At 42.8% G+C, this 21,970-nt stretch overlaps 1 protein-coding gene across 3 annotated transcripts in view; it reads right to left on the reverse strand.

The window, feature by feature from the left end:
• The window catches only part of MICU2 (mitochondrial calcium uptake 2), a 498,489-nt gene that overhangs the window by 109,669 nt on the left and 366,850 nt on the right, over window positions 1–21,970 (reverse strand). For all 3 annotated transcript variants that reach the window (XM_077484018.1, XM_077484019.1, XM_077484017.1), the window contains exon 5: window positions 2,939–2,986. In XM_077484018.1, coding sequence (XP_077340144.1) covers window positions 2,939–2,986 — 48 coding nt within the window. The remainder of the gene's footprint in view (window positions 1–2,938; window positions 2,987–21,970) is intronic.

Raw genomic sequence — 21,970 nt, forward strand, 5'->3', positions numbered from 1 at the left:
AGTTGACTATACATGTGTTTTGTGAATAAATTGCTTTTACGTCTACACTCAGAGGCGACACTCTGTGTTTTTATATGGACTATAAACTGAAGAACTTATGAATAAATGGTGGTGGAAGGAATCATCCGAGTTTCCATTATTTCTAAATTCACTTTGATATACGAGTGCTTTGGATTGCAAGCATGTTTCCAGAACGAATTATGCTCACAATCTGAGGTTTTACTGTATATATAAAAGGCTATTCCTTAAAGTTTTACTAAACCCCGGACCCTGCATTCACTATATCTGGTTTCACACAGTACACAGAACATGGAAATGCAATAGTTTTAGTAAATATTAATTGCTAAATATCCTTTTTCATCAGCAGTTAGAGCAATTTGGTTAAAGCTTGTAGGAGCAGTTTTCATTCTGCTCTGACTGACCTATAAGGCTGCAGGACCCCTGACCCTCTGCCTGGAAAGTGCCGATTGGCCCTGTGCTGATCAGCGTAGCATGATCACGCAATTGTCATTCAAAGTGCAACGGCGCTTAAAGCTGAAAATTGTCAGGAAGGGGGTGTAAGTGCCTGGTATTGAAGTGGTTAAACTTCTCCACAACACCTGTCTGGTGTGTCCCCTGGCCTTCATGATGCGGTTTGTTCACTAAGGTTCTCTAACAAATCTGAGGGCTTCACAGAACAGCTGTATTTATACTGAGGTTAAATTATACACAGGTGGAATATTTACTAATTAGGCGACTTCTGAAGGGAATTGGTTCCACTAGATTTTAGTTAGGGGTATCGGCGTAAAGGGGGCTGAATGCAAATGCACGACAAACTTTATAGATATTTATTTGTAAATTGGTCTATCACATAAAATCTCATTTACATTTTTGGTTTTAACATGACAAAATGTGTAAATTTCAAGGGCAATGAATACTTTTTCAAGGCATTGTACTTACACTCACGTGACACATTAAAGTGGATGTAAACCAGATTCATGAAATTTGAGCTGGGCACATCTATCTGCAGTGTTTTTTTCCCCATAGCTTTGTCCTGCTCCATTCTTCTGTTATCAGCCTTTTGACAAGCTCTTCAAGACGGGAGCCTGAAGTGTGTGTCGGGGGGATTGCCATAAATAGATTAGCACAAAGCTAAACTAATCACAGGCAACCTCTGTATGTGTGGGGAGGGGGGGGGGTGCGCCTTTCCTCCAATCAGCTCTCTTACAGTGTATAGCAATAATCCACTCCTACAGATGAATCAGGAAGAGAAAATTCTAACAGGACTTGAAGTTTCTAAACAGTATATAAAAGGTGAAGACAGCAGATATACTTGGAAAACTTATGTAGGCAGATGTGTTTCATGTCTGTGTATCATCTGAGGCTATTCAATTCACTGGGTATATGTGAGGGTTTAAGTAAATCCCATGGAAATTGTTGACTTTTTCAACATATTTGAACAGGCAAGCATTAGATCCTTATTCAAACAGTTTCTACAGATAAAGTAGTTATACTAGAATAACACAAGAAAAATTTGCCTTTTAATTACTTATTCAACGAAAATATCAATAGATGCGATGGTGTAGTGAGGAAAAAATAAGTACACCTTTTACATCAAAAGTTGGTATTTTTCCATGAAACAGAAACTTCTAGTAGGCATTCTGTATAACTGGCCCTAGTCTCTGACATAAACTTTAACATTTTTGATCACTTCTCCATGTAAAATTCCTTCAGCTACAAGAAATTTGTAGGTTTATTTGCATAAAATGCCCATTTTAAACCCCCCTACAAAACGTCAATGGGAATGAAATTAGGGCTGTAACTAGGACAATTAATTTTTATCCATACCTTGGTAGATTTGCTAGTGTGCTTTAGATCATTTTGTTGAAAGACTAATTTCCATTTCAACTTCAGCTTTTGGACAGATGGACTCCCATTCTGCTCAAGCACACTTTGATATGATGCAGAATGTATAGTTGACTTGAAGATTGCAACCCCAAAGTATAACATTTCTACCACCATCCTTAATAAATATAAGGTTCTTCTTCTTAAATATGGTCTTCAGTTCATGGCAAGCATGTCTAATGTTGCCAAAGAATTCTTGCACTTTGAATCTTTTGCCAATTGTAGATCCATGCACTTAACTTTACCTCTATAATGACAAAAGTTACCTGAACACACCACCCAATGAAATTTTGGGTTCTTGTAGATTTGGCATCAAATGGTCAGACCTTGAGCTAAATTTGGTAGGGTGCCAGTATTGGACAAATTAGCAGTTTGAAATCTAGGCCTCTGCCAGACCCATAGGCATCTATAACTTTCTAAGAGAGTTGTATTGATCTTGGCATGTTGAAACTACACATCAATAACAGAAAACACCAGACCCTAGATATCTGAGGTTTAAATAAGGCAAGTCTTACCTACATAACCATTAAAGTGGAATGCTAGGTTCCACAATGAAAATAGGCGGACAGGAAGGATTTTTACTGCAGAAGAGTCATGCTTTGTCTCTTCTGCATTAAAGCTACTTACCTGCCTGTCTGCACTGACGTCATCTAGGCCTGGCAGCCAGCCACTTGAAGATGTCAGCACTGGTGATGAGTTCTGGGGATTGCCCTTCGCTGGAGTATAGTTCTGCTTTAATGAGGTTCTAATCATTGGAAGATAATCTGGGTGCGTACTTGCTTTTTCCATATGCCAGATCTGTATTTTTGTTAATTTAGATCATGAAAATGACTACATCATGTCAATCTTACGTGCCAATTGTTTAAGTAGATCACTTTGAGCTGTAAGCACTATTTGAATCAAGATCTAACGTTTGCCTGTTCAAAAACAGTCGGTTAAAAAAAAGTCAGCAGTTTCTATGTGCACTTCCTTTTTCCAGGACTATAAAAAGTGATAGATAAAATCGATAGATCGACAGTGCATTAACCATCTAAGCGCTACATAAAATACATACTTGTAAGGATTGTCAGCAGGAATAAATACTCTGTGTAGGAGATGAGGCCTGTAGGACAGAAAAGACAGAGGATCAGACAACAGCGTTCCTTCTCTGTAATCACAGAGTCACACGACACACACTGCAGGCATTACAGCTCATTTTTATTAGTGACACCGCAGTTTACATTACCATGTCACATTTACACAAATAAAAGCAAGGCAGATACATTTCACATTTTTCATTGTTATCATTAACACTCCCAACCGAGCAAAACAAGTTCTTATGTTTGTACAGCGCTGAAAGTGATGCAACGAGAGCATGTGTTTTTTTACATTTTGAACTCAATAAAAATTAATATTATTTAACAATAAAAATACTTCTATTTATCACTTAATGTACTGTTTACACCAAGTATTTGATTCAATAATTTTTAGAGCCTTTTAACTTCTCACACAAAATAGTTTATGTTGTATTCCACAGTCCTTAAAATAGTACCTAAAAAAGATCAAAATTGTTCAACGTTAACATGCAAAATTGTATGTTCATCAAGTATGGTTATGATGTTCTACTTGCCTCCCCTTCCACTTTTACGGTCATCATGAGAACTCTGACTGACACCAATGTGGACTTGGTTGTATGCTTCTGCTCTTATATGGAGTTTTGTTTTATGACTTTTGCATGTTAAATGATGAAAACTTTAAAGATTACAAAAAAAACAAAAAACAAACATGCACAATTGTAGTGCTGCATAACAGACATCTGCAGGTGCTTGCATTTACCTTGGGTTCACAAAATACCGTAGTTTTTGCGGAAAAAATTGTCCCATAGGAATAAATAGCGAAATGTTCAAAACTAGAGTGGGAGGTGACAAAAGCTGACAACCCCATGATCAGCCAAAACATTATGACCCCCCCCCCCCCCCCCACAGTTACTCCACCCACTCCAGTAGGTGGAGGCAAGAACACTTCACACAGTTTTCCCAGAAATTGTAGCTTTTCTAATTAAATTTAGAATGGCGTCTCCCGTCAATGGCTAGAATGTAAATCAGTATATGGGTGAGAATAACACCTTCTACCGATATATTTAAGACATTTGATATATCCTATATCCAAATATAGTTATCACCTTCCCAACGTTCCCAGTGATCGGATATCCATTTTAGATGTATGGCAATGAAAAAAAAAGGACATATATAGTGTAATACTGCTAATTTTATAAATAAAAATCCAAAATCATACTCGCATCAAAACTTTTAAAATTGTTCAGAAAAAAACGCAGCCTTGGCGTGCAAACAACCATCGACAGAAATCCTCACACTATATATCCTTTTCTCTTCATTGCCATACTAAAAATACTTGTCTAAAATGGATATCTGATCACTGGAAAAGTTGGGAAGGTGATAACTATATTTGCATATAGGATATACCAGACGTCTTTAATATATCGGTGGAAGGAAGGTGTTATTCTCACCCATATACTGATCACATTCAACAGCCCTAGTCATTCTAAATTTAATAACAGGCGCATTAAAAGATTATTGCTGGTGAGTGGGGACGCAGGAGGGGAGCACGGAGTGTCAACAAGATCTACACCAACTGCGTATTTTGTTATACACACTATCACGATATGGATGGACTTTATTTGTTTTGCACTATAATTACACTGAGCACTTTATATTGTTAATATCATGTTATTGATTATACTGATGTAGGCACTTTAATATACTTTTATATTTTATTAGTGTTTATTGTTTACTGGAGCAGCGCTGAGTAGAACATTCATATTTTTCATCAATTGGGGTCTTTCTCCTTGCACTACAGCAGAAGCCCTTACCACAGATTTACAGTGGTGTGAAAAAGTGTTTGCCCCCTTCCTCATTTCCTGTTCCTTTGCATGTTTGTCACACTTAAGTGTTTCGGAAAATCAAACCAATTTAAACAATAGTCAAGGACAACACAAGTAAACACAAAATGCAATTTGTAAATGAAGGTGTTTATTATTAAAGGTGAAAAAAAATCCAAACCATCATGGCCCTGTGTGAAAAAGTGATTGCCCCCTAAACCTAATAACTGGTTGGGCCACTCTTAGCAGCAACAACTGCAACCAAGCGTTTGCGATAACGTGCAATGAGGCTTTTACTGAGTCCTGGAGGAATTTTGGCCCACTCATCTTTGCAGAATTGTCCTAATTCAGTTACATTAGAGGGTTTTCGAGCATGAACGGCCTTTTTAAGGTCATACCACAACATCTCAATAGGATTCAGGTCAGGACTTTGGCTAGGCCACTCCAAAGTCTTCATTTTGTTTTTCTTCAGCCATTCGGTGGTGGACTTGCTGGTGTGTTTAGGATCATTGTCCTGCTGCAGAACCCAAGTTCGTTTCAGCTTGAGTACACGAACAGATGGTCGGACATTCTCCTTCAGGATCTCTTGGTAGACAGCAGAATTCATAGTTCCTTTTATCACGGCAAGTCTTCCAGGTCCTGAAGCAGCAAAACAGCCCCAGACCATCACACTACCACCACCATATTTTACTATTGGTATAATGTTCTTTTTCTGAAATGCAGTGTTCCTTCTACGCCAGATATACTTGGACACACACCTTCCAAAGAGTTCCACTTTTGTCTCATCGGTCCACAGAATTTTGTCCCAAAAGTCTTGGGGATCATCAAGATGTGTTGTGGAGAAATTGAGACGAGCTTTGATGTTCTTTTTGCTCAGCAGTGGTTTTCTCCTTGGAACTCTGCCATGCAGGCCATTTTTGCCCGGTCTTTTCCTGATGGTGGAGGCATGAACGCTGACCTTAACTGAGGCAAGTGAGACCTGCAGTTCCTTGGACGTTGTTGTGGGGTCTTTTGTGACCTCTTGGATGAGTCGTCGCTGCGCTCTTGGGGTAATTTTGGGCGGCCGGCCACTCCTGGGAAGGTTCACCACTGTTCCATGTCTTCGCCATTTGTGGATAATGGCTCTCACTGTGGTTCGCTGGATTCCCAAAGCTTTGGAAATGGCTTTATAACCCTTTCCAGACTGATAGATCTCAATTACTTTCTTTCTCAATTGTTCCTGAATTTCTTTGGGTCTCGGCATGATGTGTAGCTTTTAAGGATCTTCTGGTGGACCTTACTGTGTCAAGCAGCTCCTATTTAAGTGATGCCTTGATTGTGAACAGGTGTGGCAATAATCAGGCCTGGGTGTGGCTAGAGAAATTGAACTCAGGTGTGGACAACCACAGTTATAGTATGTTTTAACAAGGGGGGCAATCACTTTTTCACACAGGGCCATGATGGTTTGGATTTTTTTTCACCTTTAATAATAAACACCTTCATTTACAAATTGCATTTTGTGTTTACTTGTGTTTTCTTCGACTATTGTTTAAATTGGTTTGATGTTCCGAAACACTTAAGTGTGACAAACATGCAAAGGAACAGGAAATGAGGAAGGGTGCAAACACTTTTTCACACCACTGTACATTGTTATTGATTTTTAGTTACCATTGTCTCCATAGTGTAGGTTTTTCAAACTTATTTACTAGAAAATGTACTTACCGTATATACTCGAGTATAAGCCGAGATTTTCAGCCTCTTTTTTGAGGCTGAAAGTGCCCCCCTCGGCTTATACTCGAGTCATCGCTGTCTGCCCGCTCGATCAGCGTGTCGAGCAGACAGACAGCGGCCATTCTATAATTCAAAAGCTGCGCCTCCGGCTCCGCCTTCGCCTGTGATAGGCGGAACACTGAATTTCCCAGCAGCCTGTGTTCCGCCTATCACGGACATCGTATCATCCTCGTACTACGGACGAGGATGATACGATGTCCGTGATAGGCGGAACACAGGCTGCTGGGAACACTGAATTTCCCAGCAGCCTGTGTTCCGCCTATCACGGACATCGTATCATCCTCGTACTACGGACGAGGATGATACGATGTCCGTGATAGGCGGAACACAGGCTGCTGGGAAATTCAGTGTTCCGCCTATCACAGGCGAAGGCGGCGGCGCAGCTTTTGAATTTTACAATGGCCGCCGAGGCGCCGACGAAGAGGGCACGGGACGGAGGCAAGGCACGGCACGGCACGGGACGGGACGGGACGGAGGCAAGGCACGGCACGGGACGGAGGCAAGGAGGCAAGGCACGGGACGGAGGCTCGGGACAAAGGCTCGGGACACAGGTAGGCTGGACACACACACACACACACACACACACACACACACACACATGGATACACACACACACAGGGATGGATGGATGGATGGAGACACACACACACAGGGATGGATGGATGGAGACACACACACACAGGGATGGATGGATGGATGGAGACACACACACACAGGGATGGATGGATGGATGGACACACACACACACAGGGATGGATGGACGGACACACAGGGATGGACGGACACACAGGGATGGACGGACACACAGGGATGGACGGACACACACACAGGGATGGACAGGCATGTCTCACCCTCGGCTTATACACGAGTCAATAAGTTTGCCAGTTTTTTTGGGGGTAAATTGGGGGCCTCGGCTTATATTCGGGTCGGCCTATACTCGAGTATATACGGTACTTCAAAAAGAGTAAACATGGGAGCACATAACAATCTACAGCACAAGCCACCTAAGGCCTATTGCTTTAACTAAAAATACATTAAATGATCTCCAGAAGGCTGCCTGTTCCCCACTTAAACCTACAGAATTCCAAAAGAAAGAAACCATTTTTAATAAACAAATTTCTATATCAGACAACTGTGTGGACACAGAAGATATCAAAATTGCTCTGTGTTAGGACACTGCCGATATTAAAAATGCATGCACCCAAGATATATATGGAATGTTTTAAAGTAAGAATTTTAGATAAATGTAAACCCGAACAGCCTCTTTCAGCCACTTTCATGTACTCCAGCGATGACTGAATATTCTTTCTTAGGGCAGAATTGGAAGAATGGTACAGTGCTTTGTCATCCTAGAACATGCAATACTTGAACAAGGCCTTAAAACAGAACTCTGGGAAAAAATAATTATTATATATAAATACAGGTGCTTCCATACCAGTCAATAAAGCGTCAATGGTATTGTATTTAGTCCTGTTGTCAGAAATCAAGCATTCTTTACGGCATTAAAGACACTCTATCCCCCTCATATCCTGTTTACAAGGCTGGTGGTTGATATGTCCTTTTTCCTCCCAGTCACCGGTCTTGTACATTCCCCCATTACCCAGCCTGATCCACCTCTGCCCGGATTATCCCACCTTGTATTATAGAGTGTACAGAAAAGTGGGTGGGTAGTGTCAGTGTCCTATTTGTAGAACACTACTGATCTGCCGCACATATACCTATAGTCTCGCCCACTCTAGACTAAATCCCAGGGGATGATGGGAATTGTAGTTTCAGTGAGTGACATTGCCGCTTCTGAGATCCCTCTTCCCAGAGCTCGGGATTCGAGAGGAAGCTGGGCAAAAAATTACATTGGCACTTTTTTAAACAGTGAGTTTTCTACAAAGTTCACATTTCCAGAAGTCTACACAGATACAAATCAGATTTCAGGGATCCCCTCCAACAAAAATGTAAATGTCTTACTTTCTGCTATAAAATATATCCCATAAAACAAAATGTAAAACATCTATTTTCTTCATCAATTTAGGGCAATATGTATTCGGCTACAAATTTTTAACATAAAAAATCCCAATAAAGGTATACTGATTGGCTTGCGCAAAGGTTAAAATGTCTACAAACTATGGGATATATTTATGGAGTTTTATTTTATTTTACTAGTAATGGCGGCGATCAGTGACTTATAGCAGAACTACAATATTGCGGTGGACAAATTGGACACTTTTTGGGAACCAGTGACAAAATACAGTAATCAGTGCTAAAAAAAAAAAAAAATAGGATTTTTATAATTGCTTACCTGTAAAATCCTTTTCTTGGCGTACATCATGGGACACAGAGCCTTAAAGGGGTTGTAAAGTAAAATTTTTTATTTTTTTAAAATAACAAACATGTCATACTTACCTCCACTGTGCAGCTCGTTTTGCACAGAGTGGCCCCGAACCTGCTCTTCTGGGGTCCCTCGGCGGCTGTCTCAGCTTCCTCCCGCAGGTGCTTCTCACGTTAATGCGAGCTCCCTCGCATTGGTGAGAAGCACTGCGGGCGCGCTCCCGTGATACAGCGGCTGTATCACAAGGCCCCGCCCCCCGGCGCGCTGCGTCATTGGATGTGATTGACAGCAGCGCGAGCCAATGGCTGCGCTGCTTTCAATCCATCCACTCTAGCCAATCAGCGGCCAGGCTGAGCGGCGAAGAGGACGGCGGGGGCGAGCGCGGGATTTTCGAGGGGTCAGGTAAGTAAAACGGGGGGACTGGGGGCGCCGGCAGTGTGAGATGTTTTTTCACCTTAATGCATAGAATGCATTAAGGTGAAAAAACATTTACCTTTACAACCCCTTTAAGTAATAACTTAATGGGTAAATAAGCACCTTCAGGTGATGGACACTGGTATACCAAATCCAGAAAGTTCACTCCCTATATAACCCCTCCTCCTTCCAGGAGCACATCAGTTTTTGTAGCAAAGCAATATACTTAAACCCCATAAAAGAGGGGAGGGACCACTGTGCCCCATGATGTACTCCAAGAAAAGGATTTTACAGGTAAGCAGTTATAAAAATCCTATTTTCTTTATCACACATCATGGGACACAAAGCCTTAAGTAATTACTTAATGGGACATCCCATAGCAATGCTATTTGAGGGGAGGGAGACACAATCCGCAGGGTACCCCCAGACACGAGGACCTATACCACTGCCTGCAGTAGACTGCATCCAAAGCCAATATCCTTATACCTCCTTACATCCACCTGATAAAATTTTGTGAATGTATTTATTGAAGAACAAGTTGTGGCCTTACAGATCTGAGCCATGGTGGCCTGGTGACGCACTGCCCAAGAAGCACTAACCAACCTGGTAGGTCGTTCTTTGAATGCTCCTGATGCTATTCTAAAAAGGTATAAAAGAAGAGAATTTGACTGCAGGTTAGAGGCCCCCAGCAGCAGGAGCATTCAAAGAATGACCTGCAAAGCCCAAGGCTTTTCGCAAGTTTTATGAGCGAGGAGACTTTCCAATCGCCCTTGAGCATGATACGAAAGGAAACAAAATAGCCTGAAAGGAGTGAGAGGTCTGAGTGAACTGAGCAGTACAACTGTTATCCTTATTAAAGCCTGATTGCATACTACCTTTGGTAAGCAGCCATCCAGTGCACATGGTGGAAACGGTGAAGGTGTAGGAGGTCAGAACTGTTACCCTTACATGGTTTGGTGGATTGGACACTGCTGATTACACCTCTCTCTATTGTCCTTCTGTTTATATGGACAGTGATATGTAATTTATTAACAAAGTTGTTATAGTTCTAACAAGACGGCTTATATTGAATGAAGATAAATATGCGCTTTGATTGATAGCGGTCTACTAGATTTAATACAAGTACGATGACATGTATTGATTCATTTCATTTTTAGGTATTACTATACTAAACATACATTTTTAGGAGTGTTATAGAGAGGTATAGGACAGATATATACCCATGTCGATATGCAAATGAGCATCGCTATTTACATTCATTTAGCGCCGTTAGTGCTCGATTTATAATCAGGCATTTTTGTTTTATAGATTTGATGTTTATTTATAACAGCTGCTGTAGGGTCAGTGTATTTCATCCATTGAGCGCTGGGATCAGGAGTACGCAGTATTTCTGAATTTTTATATATGACTAAGGGAATATGTTGCATCGGTTCAAATGGCTGTTTTTGTAACACTGACAAAACTAAGTCCAAGTCCCAAGGGTTCAAAGAAGGTTTGACTGGCGGATTAAGCCGCATCACCCCTTGCATAAAACCCCAGACTAAAGAATGTATAGCAAGCGGTCTTTGAAATAAGACCAATAAAGCTGAGTCTTGTCCCTTAATAGTACTCAAGGCCAACTTCATCTCTACCCCTAATTGTAGAAAGGCAATAATTCTGCCTATGTTATATCTCCGAGGGTGCCAACCGTTGGATTCACACCAGGAAACAAAAGCCCTCCAGACTCTATAATACATAGTCCTAGAAGCTGGCTTCCTTGCATTAAGCAAGGTAGAGACAACTGATCCGGAACGCCCACGTTTCTTCAGAATGTGGGTTTCAATAGCCAAGCTGTTAAATTTAGCTTTCAGAAGGTAGGGTGGAATATCGGCCTCTGTGAGAGATCTGGCCGCAGTGGGAGGGACCATGGACCCTCCATTGCCATCTTCATGATTTCTGCATACCATGACCTTCTGGGCCATGCTGGTGCTACCAGAATTACCGGCTTTCTTTCCAGCCTGATCCCGTAAAGAAGTCAAGGCAGCAACTGAATAGGGGGAAATGCATAGATCAGTGAGAACTGATCCCATGGGGTCACCAACGCATCTGTTCCGCATGCGAGTGGATCCCTTGTCCTGGAGACAAAGTTGACTAACTTCATGTTGAATCTGGACGCTAGAAGATCTACACCCAGAGTCCCCCATCTTTGGCAAATAGCCCAAAAAACATTGGGGGGAAGAGACCACTGCCCCTGGAATAACTGCTGGCGACTCAAGTAGTCCGTCTGCCAATTCTCTACGCCCGGAATGAAGACTGCAGATAGGCATGGAACATTCCTTTCTGCCCAAGTTAGAATATGGGTTACCTCTCTCTGCGCTGAGAGACTCTTGGTGCCCCCTTGGTGATTGATATAGGCCACAGCTGTGGCATTGTCGGATTGGATCCTGACAGGACAATCCCGTAACCTGGAAGACCATGCCTTAAGAGCCAAACGCACTGCCCGAATCACTAGAATATTGATGGGCAAGGTTCTTTCGGCTCTTGACCACTGTCCCTGGACAGTTGTCTTCTCTAATACTGCTCCCCAGCCTGAAAAGCTGGCATCTGTCATTACCACTTCCCAGATAACAGGTCTGAAGGATTTTTCTTTCAGCAGATTCTGGATTAGTAACCACCAACTGAGGCTTTGGGACACCCTTGGGGACAGCCACATTGGTAAGTCTAAAGCTTGAATTTTTTTTGTTCCAAGTAGACAAGATACTATTTTGCAACAGTCTTGAATGGAACTGAGCCACCATCTTTCCTAGCAACCTCATGCAAAGGCGAATGGAGGGATCACCTTTTGACCTGACCATTCGCACCAGCTCTTTTATGGAGTTGATCTTTGCCTGAGGCAAGAACACCTTTTTCTGGGCTGTGTCTATGATCAGACCCAAATACTCCAGTCTTTTAATCAGTTTTAAGGAAGATTTCTCTAGGTTGAGAATCCAACCCAGACTTTTCAGATAACTCGTTGTAATGCGCACACTTTGTGCCAAACCAGCCATCGACTGGATAGATTGTCTAAGTACACCAAGACTTATGTCCTGTGCCCTTAACCTGGCTAGAGGTGGGGCCAGGATTTTTGTAAACACCCGGGGGTGCTGTAGCTAGCCCAAAGGGCAAGGCTACAAACTGGAAATGCTGCTGTTCAACCTCGAACCGCAGAAACCTTTGGTGAGCTGGAAATATAGGAACATGCAGATATGCATCCCTGATGTCGATAGAAGCCAAAAGTAGTTCTCCTAGTAAGACAGAAACTACTGACCTGATCGTCTCCATGCGAAAGGAGCGGATCTTCAGGAACTGATTTTGATTCTTTAGATCTAGAATGGGTCTGACGTTTCCATTCGGTTTTGGTACTGTGAAGAGGTTTGAAAAAAAAAAACACCAAATCTTGCTCTTCTGTGGGGATCTGCATGATCACCCCCTGAACCATTAATTGTTCTAGTGCCGAAACAGAGATAGCCTTTTCTCTGGATCTTTGGGAACGTTTGACCTCAGAAAACGAGATGGTGGAAAGTCCCGAAATTACAGCTTGTGCCCCAGAGTTACCGTGGAGATGACCCATCTGTCCTGAATTTCCTCCTGCCAGACTTCTGAAAACTGCAGAAGTCTCCCCCCCCCACACCTCTTCATGATGAGGCTTTAAAATTCTACTTTGCAGCCCCAGGACTTCTTTAAGCCTGGGTCTGGCCCTGAGGTTTTCCTCTAGAGTCTGATGGGGGAGGCTGTTGCCACTGCCTAGAGGCAGAAGCCCCTGGCGCAGGAGAAAGAGCAAATTTAAATGAAGGGCGTTTATACTTTGGCAAAAAGAGTACTTTTCCCACTAGATTTTGTTTGGATGTATTTGTCCAAACCATCCCCAAATAGCCGATCCCCATGAAAAGAGAACCCAGTCAGGAGCTTTTTACATGGTGCTTTGGCTGACCAATTTTTTTAATCCACAGGATTCTACGCATATGTACTAGCATAAGTGTAATGTGGGACGCCTGGTGAATAGAATCTTTAATGGCATCTATGGCAAAGCATAATGCTTTGGGTAGTACGGCCAATTCCCAGGCTTGTTGTGCAGGAACCTCTTTAAGGGCCTGTCTAAATTGGTCCTTTAGGGACTGGCAGATGCCTATTGCAGTGACTGCAGGCTGAGTAACAGCACCTGCCAAGGAACAAGCGGCTTTTAACAGGAATTCCAACCTTTTATCTGTTGGATCCTTAAGCATTTGTGTATTGTCTACTGGACAAGTTTGACTTTTATTCACACTGGAAATCGCAGCGCCTTCTGCTGGTACCTTCCATTTTTTGGTGAATTTCTCCTCCATGGGACAGAGAACTGATAATCTCTTTGGAGGAAGAAAAGGTTCATCCCGGTGATACCATACAGCATAAATAAGCTGTTCTAGTAATGCATGGACAGGAAATGCATGCAAAGGCTGTGAAGGTTTTTTAGGAACCCAAGGAAGAAACCAAGCTTTCAGCAGACTCCGTTATGGGTAGCATGAAAGTAGAACGAACCATCTCTGTATGTCTAATCATTATACTGTGTTTCTGCATGTGAAACACAGATTAATTAATTTGAATAAGCTAGCAAAGCAGTACGCATGACAAGTCAAAAGTCTGTTTGACCTGCTTTGTGTTGCGCCACGTGTCTTTGGACAAAGCACATCCTATTAAGGTGCATTTAAAGTGCAGGCAAAGTAGAAAAATCAACGTCTTCTTGTCAAACGCTGTGCATTTGAATGAAAATGGCTATGTTTAGTAAAAATGTCCATCTACATGAACTCTGATTTGATATATTCACATTATATAGGCCATTATATAGACTTTAAAGGGGTTGTAATCCTTTGTGTTTTGACACCCAGCATATTCTCAACCCAGTAAGCCATACTGTTCATTTCATGTTAGACATGGTTTTACTATCCTGTTGACTTGGGCGGGGAGTGGCACAGAGAGGCAGGTTGGGATTGAGGTGGGGGGTGACGGAGTGCAGAAGGGGGAGTAAGCACTATGCAATTATATTTGTTTGTTCTTTAGGTGGTCCTACATGACCAAACTTGCGGCAGGCTGTGGCCGCCATTTCGCTTTAATTTTTTTGATTGTATTTGTATTTACTCTAAAAACTTTTAACTAACAGAGTTTTCAAAAATATAGTCTGAATTACAAACAGGAAGGGCTATGAAAACTCACAAGACTGCCACGTTACCTTACTGTAATAATAGGACTGCAGGTCCAGCGCCAAATAGAGCCTTTTCTCCCTCTGTTGCATGATAAGATTATTTTTTCAAGGTAAATACCTTTCAAATGACAACTGCATTAAAACTGGAGCTAGGTAATGCACAGGTGTCGTTCTCATAGAAAGCACTGACTTTTATTCCAGTCTTAAATAAACAATTATTTCACTGTATCCAGAGTGTAAAGTAAGGGGCTGGGAAAGGCAGGCCTCATCCCCGGTCTGTCAGGGCACACTGAGACACATTTCAAAGCCTCACAGGCACTAGTGGGATTAATCACTCAACTGAAGCTTATATAGTACAGAAGACATTTCAGTGTGGCATGTTTAAATACCGTTTATGGAAAAGTAAACAATTTACCAACGTTTACATTGAGCCAAATTAATAGAGAAAAAAATGGCAATGGCTTCTGACAGAAAAATAAAGTATGCATTTTTAATTAGGGAGTAGCAATAACAATTGTCATTTTTCAATCAAAAGTTAACACAAAATCTTACAAAAATTGACCACTAATATTGCAAATTAAGGGCCTCCCGGTAAGTTTTTACATTTTTTTTATTGTGGAATGGCATTAATTAGGGTTTCTCATAAATTGCAGTCGATTGCTCCTGCGGGTGGAGTTGAGGTAGGCATGGGAGGTTGTTACATACAATAAAATGTGGCTAGTGTGATTTCACTTACTTTCCAAAATCTTTTGCCAATTTAAACTTAATTTGCTAAAGCAATGTGACTCACAAACCATTGTCTTTTTTTAGGTTATATACTTTTTACCATTTTTTCATCCTTTCAATATCAACGAGCAATACATTTTTTATCCAAGGATGGGGGATCTCATTAGAAGGCACCACCTCCCCATAATAGAAACATAAATAATCAAGTGCAAAAATTGGAGTTTTAAGGTGCCAAATTGATGAATTGAAGCAAAATCAAAAATTAACAAAATTGAATTAAACATTAAAACATTTTTAAATCAACATATGAACATTCATACAGTTGTAGTACATGGTATTTTCAGCTCTACATGTTTTACCATCAGCATTACTTCCTCAGGAGCTTATTATAAACCTTGTGTACAATATCACTATAAACAGAGAAAAATATTAAGCATATTCAATCCAGCATAGGATACCTAATTTATAAGGACCATAAAGGTCTATGATAGATATACAGAAAACACACATTATATATATATATATATATATATATATATATATGTATATATATACACACACACACACATACACAATTAACTATAGGTTATTCGATAACTTAACTCGCACCGCTCCAAAGAACCATCGGAACCCCAAGTGGACAATCTCTCGCATAATATTAGCATGTCACAGAGGGGACATACAAACCCTTAATTGAACCTGTAAGGAAATATCACTATTTAGGTTTGGACAAACTAAATTGTCTCTAAAAGGTGTAAGATTGATCCATCTCTACCTACCCAGCATTTGTAGAAAACTCAGGGGAGGTAGATGGCGACCTCAGTAAGCAAAAAGCCTCCAAAAAAAAAAAAAAAAACACATCAAAAGAGGAGTGTAGCTTGGGGGGGACTGTGTGACCTAAAAGGACATATAATATGATAATGTATAACTCTATAAGCCCACTCATTCAGAATAACCTCATAAGTCACATTTACCTTACCTAGACACTGTAATCTTTAGGTGCCACAAGAGTAACGTCTCCATCTGTAGCACCAATAAGACAAAGTGGATCCCAATCACTAATCAAGACAATGAGAAGGAATCAACGCTCCTGAAAATAACAATAAGATTAATTAACTTCAGGCAAGCTCGGTCTCATAAAAGAACAGCCTGTGATAGATGGGCTTTACCTTGTAAAGAAAAAGAAGGTTCTTATGCAGGAATCAAAATACAGTGGATGGCTACATCAGCAATACCACTGCCATGAGGGTGTTCAAATATCCCCTCCATCCCTGTGGCATCGGACGTTGGCGCTGGGATATGGACATCCATTGGCTGTCCTCTCCTAACTCCCCTCAGCCTCAATCCAAGAAGGGAACAGGATCTCACGATAACACGCGATCACAAAACGTCAGCCACGGTGCATTGCACATGTGTGAGACAGCTGTGGTCATTTTAGAAAATCCTCATGCCCTTAACTACGTATCGCCGCTAATCGCGTGTGCGAAACAGCGGCGATTGTAACATAAATCCCCCACTGCGAGTGTGATGGTTTTGGGAGACAAAGGCAAGAATGAACGGGAACAAATCAATAGAGAAGCAACCCGCTGGCCAACCACAAGGCTCCATCAGCCCACCTCACCCCGCCAATCAAAACAATGATGGCAAAAAGGAAAAACAGTATCAGTCAACCTAATTAAAGGGCAACTCTGCCTATAATCTTATCAGTCCATATATGTGCCTTCATCTATAATTTTAAATAGGGGTAGAGGCAATTCATATAAATGGGGAAAAGAGACAAAATAGGAAGGAAAGAGGAACAGAATTGGTGCCATCCAGGTGCTAGTCGAAACCCAAAGGGTTCTCTTCCCACAACCATGGCGACACCCTGGGGGTCCGTATGACAACCCACTCTGCACAACTGACCAGGGGCCCCAATAGTCCACAAGGAATGAGGATATGCAATCAAAAACAAGAGGATCGAACTCCTAAAAATGGTTTGAAACTTCCAGGGCCGAATGATTCTCTCAGTTTCATTCTGTTTAGTCTACGGAATCGGTTATTTTGCGGTTTATTTTTTCATTTGTTCATATGGGACAATATATGGGGGGGGGGGGGGGTGGTTTCCATGGTTGGTTATCTCTGTCTTTACAATATGTTGCTTTTATGTATGAATTAAAACAATTATGTGAAGATCTTCTGATGGTTAATACTTATTTCAGATTGCATATCCTGGTTCCTTGTGGACTATTGGAGCCCCTAGCCAGTCGTGCAGATCGGGTTGCCACACGGACGTCCAGGGCGTCACCATGGCTGCATCTGGATGGTGCCAATTCTGTTTCCCCTCCCTCCTATTTTGTTTCTTTTTCCCATATATATGGAATTGCCTGTTCCCCTATCTAAAATTATAGATGAAGGCACATATACAGTGCCTTGCGAAAGTATTCGGCCCCCTTGAACTTTTCAACCTTTTGCCACATTTCAGGCTTCAAACATAAAGATATAAAAAATTTATTTTTTGTGAAGAATCACCAACAAGTGGGACACAATTGTGAAGTGGAACGAAATCTATTGGATTTTTGAAACTTTTTTAACTAATAAAAAAATGAAAAGTGGGGCGTGCAAAATTATTCGCACCCCTTGCGTTAATACTTTGTAGAGCCACCTTTTGCTGCGATTACAGCTGCAAGTCGCTTGGGGTATGTCTCTATCAGTTTTGCACATCGAGAGACTGAAATTCTTGCCCATTCTTCCTTGCAAAACAGCTCAAGCTCAGTGAGGTTGGATGGAGAGCGTTTGTGAACAGCAGTTTTCAGCTCTTTCCACAGATTCTCGATTGGATTCAGGTCTGGACTTTGACTTGGCCATTCTAACACCTGGATACGTTTATTTGTGAACCATTCCTTTGTAGATTTTGCTGTATGTTTGGGATCATTGTCTTGTTGGAAGATAAATCTCTGTCCCAGTTTCAGGTCTTTTGCAGACTCCAACAGGTTTTCATCCAGAATGGTGCTGTATTTGGCTGCATCCATCTTCCCCCCAATTTTAACCATCTTCCCTGTCCCTGCTGAAGAAAAGCAGGCCCAAACCATGATGCTGCCACCACTATGTTTGACAGTGGGGATGGTGTGTTGAGGGTGATGAGCTGTGTTGCTTTTACGCCAAACATATAGTTTTGCATTGTGGGCAAAAAGTTCGATTTTGGTTTCATCTGACCAGAGCACCTTCTTCCACATGTTTGGTGTGTCTCCCAGGTGGCTTGTGGCAAACTTTAGACGAGACTTTTTATGGATATCTTTGAGAAATGGCTTTCTTCTTGCCACTCTTCCATAAAGGCCAGATTTGTGCAGTGTACGACTGTTGTCCTATGGACAGACTCTCCCACCTCAGCTGTAGTTCTCTGCAGTTCATCCAGAGTGATCATGGGCCTCTTGGCTGCATCTCTGATCAGTCTTCTCCTTGTCTGAGCTGAAAGAGGGACGGCCAGGTCTTGGTAGATTTGCAGTGGCCTGATACTCCTTCCATTTCAAAATGATCGCTTGCACAGTGCTCCTTGGGATGTTTAACCACTTGCCGACCGCCGCACGACGATATACGTCGGCAGAATGGCACGGGCAGGCATATGGGCGTATATATAAGTCCCTGCCTGCCCGCGGGTGGGGGGCCCGATCGGGCCCCCCCCCGGTGCCTGCGGCGGTCGGCATTTCTTCGAGAGCGATCCGGGATGAGGGGGCGGCCATTCATTCATGGCCACCCCCTCGCGATCGCTCTCGACGAATGGAAATCCCCCGTGACATCACTTCCTCTCCTGTAATGTAAACACAGGAGAGGAAGTGATGTATTCTCTCCTCCGTGTCGGTATTTTCCGTTCCGACACGGAGGAGAGCGGATCGGTGAGTTGCACCAACACTCTACACACACAGTAGAACATGCCAGGCACACTCACACCCCCCCTTTACCCCCCGATCACCCCCCCAATTACCCCTGCCCCCCAGTCACAGTGACACCAATGTCATTTTTTTTTTTTTTTTTTTTTTTTTGCATTGGTGTCATTTGTGACTGTAATAACTGTTAGGGCAGTTAGAGTTAGCCCCCTTTAGTTCTAATGTACCCCCCTAACCCCCCCAATAAAGGTTTAACCCCGTGATCACCCCCCGTCGCCAGTGTCACTAAGGCTGGGTTCACATTGCAGCGGTTTATGAGAACGAATGTGATTCGCACCGCACTGCAGTGCAAATCACATCCGATCTCTGTGCGATTCGAGTTCAGCCATTCGCCGCACCCGCCGCACCCGCCACACCCGCCGCACCCGCCGCAAATTCGCACGGGACCCTTTTTTTGGCCCGCAGCAGAATCGGATCGCATGGGTGTTCACACCATGCGATCCGAGTTTGCAGATCGCACTGCGATATGCGAACTGATCTGGGGGTGTCAGTAACATTTCACTGACACTCCCAGCAGTTCGCATAGGGCAGTGTGAACTGCCGCCGGGAGGCATGCGATGCGGGAACCCGCCGCGGATTCGCGGCGTTTCCGCATCGCTCCAGTGTGAACCCAGCCTAATAAGCGATCATTTTTCTGATCGCCGTATTAGTGTCACAGGTGACGCTAGTTAGGCAGGTAGGTATTTAGGTTCGCCGCAGCTTTTTATAGCGCCAGGGACCCCCATATACTACCGCATAAAGCCCCCTGATTGTCCCCTAGTTAACCCTTTCACCAGTGATCACCATATAACTGTTACAGGTGACGCTGGTTGGTTAGTTATTTTTTTATAGTTTCAGGGCACCCGCCATTTATTACCTAATAAAGGTTTAACCCCCTGATCACCCGGCGGGTGTCATTTGTGACTAATAACTGTTAGGGCAGTTAGGGTTAGCCCCCTTTAGTTCTAAGGTACCCCCCTAACCCCCCCAATAAAGGTTTAACCCCGTGATCACCCCCCGTCGCCAGTGTCACTAAGGCTGGGTTCAGATTGCAGCGGTTTGAGAACGGATGTGATTCGCACCGCACTGCAGTGCAAATCACATCCGATCTCTGTGCGATTCGAGTTCAGCCATTCGCCGCACCCGCCGCACCCGCCACACCCGCCGCACCCGCCGCAAATTCGCACGGGGCCCTTTTTTTGGCCCGCAGCAGAATCGGATCGCATGGGTGTTCACACCATGCGATCCGAGTTTGCAGATCGCACTGCGATATGCGAACTGATCTGGGGGTGTCAGTAACATTTCACTGACACTCCCAGCAGTTCGCATAGGGCAGTGTGAACTGCCGCCGGGAGGCATGCGATGCGGGAACCCGCCGCGCATTCGTGGCGTTCCCGCATCGCTCCAGTGTGAACCCAGCCTAATAAGCGATCGTTTTTCTGATCGCTGTATTAGTGTCACAGGTGACGCTAGTTAGGCAGGTAGGTATTTAGGTTCGCCGCAGCTTTTTATAGCGCCAGGGACCCCCATATACTACCGCATAAAGCCCCCTGATTGCCCCCTAGTTAACCCTTTCACCAGTGATCACCATATAACTGTTACAGGTGACGCTGGTTGGTTAGTTATTTTTTTATAGTTTCAGGGCACCCGCCATTTATTACCTAGTCTCACTAGTGTACCCCTAAATTTAGGGGTGTCTACTTTCCAAAATGGGGTCATTTGGGGGGGGTTTGTGCCATCTTGGCATTTTATGGCCTTCAAAACTGTAACGCCCTTAGAAAGCCTGAAGGCGGTGCTTGGTTTTCGGGGCCCCGTACGCGGCTAGGCTCCCAAAAAGTCCCACATATGTGGTATCCCCGTACTCAGGAGAAGCAGCAGAATTTATTTTGGGGTGTCATTTCACATATGCCCATGGCATGCGTGAGCAATATATCATTTAGTGACAACTTTGTGAAAAAAAAAAAAAAAAAAAAAAGTTTGTAATTTTCCCGCAACTTGTGGCAAAATATAAAATATTCCATGGACTCAACATGCCTCTCAGCAAATAGCTTGGGGTGTCTACTTTCTAAAATGGGGTCATTTGTGGGGGTTTTGTGCCATCTTGGCATTTTATGGCCTTCAAAACTGTAATAGGTAGTGAGGAGTGAAGTCAAATATTTACGCCCTTAGAAAGCCTGAAGGCGGTGCTTGGTTTTCGGGGCCCCGTACGCGGCTAGGCTCCCAAAAAGTCCCACATATGTGGTATCCCCGTACTCAGGAGAAGCAGCAGAATTTATTTTGGGGTGTCATTTCACATATGCCCATGGCATGTGTGAGCAATATATCATTTAGTGACAACTTTGTGAAAAAAAAAAAAAAAAAAAAAAAGTTTGTAATTTTCCCGCAACTTGTGGCAAAATATAAAATATTCCATGAACTCAACATGCCTCTCAGCAAATAGCTTGGGGTGTCTACTTTCTAAAATGGGGTCATTTGTGGGGGTTTTGTGCCATCTTGGCATTTTATGGCCTTCAAAACTGTAATAGGTAGTGAGAAGTGAACTCAAAAATTTACGCCCTTAGAAAGCCTGAAGGCGGTGCTTGGTTTTCGGGGCCCCGTACGCGGCTAGGCTCCCAAAAAGTCCCACATATGTGGTATCCCCGTACTCAGGAGAAGCAGCAGAATTTATTTTGGGGTGTCATTTCACATACGCCCATAGCATGTGTGAGCAATATATCATTTAGTGACAACTTTGTGTAAAAAAAAAAAAAAAAATTTTTTTTTGTCATTATTCAATCGCTTGAGGCAAAAAAATAAAATATTCAATGGGCTCAACATGCCTCTTATCAATTTCCTTAGGGGGTCTACTTTCCAAAATGGGGTCATTTGGGGGGGTTTTG

This window comes from Lithobates pipiens, unplaced genomic scaffold (genome assembly GCF_037356315.1).
Source record: "Lithobates pipiens isolate NorthernLeopardFrog02 unplaced genomic scaffold, aLitPip1_a1.2 Scaffold_16, whole genome shotgun sequence".
In the NCBI taxonomy this organism is placed as follows: domain Eukaryota; kingdom Metazoa; phylum Chordata; class Amphibia; order Anura; family Ranidae; genus Lithobates; species Lithobates pipiens.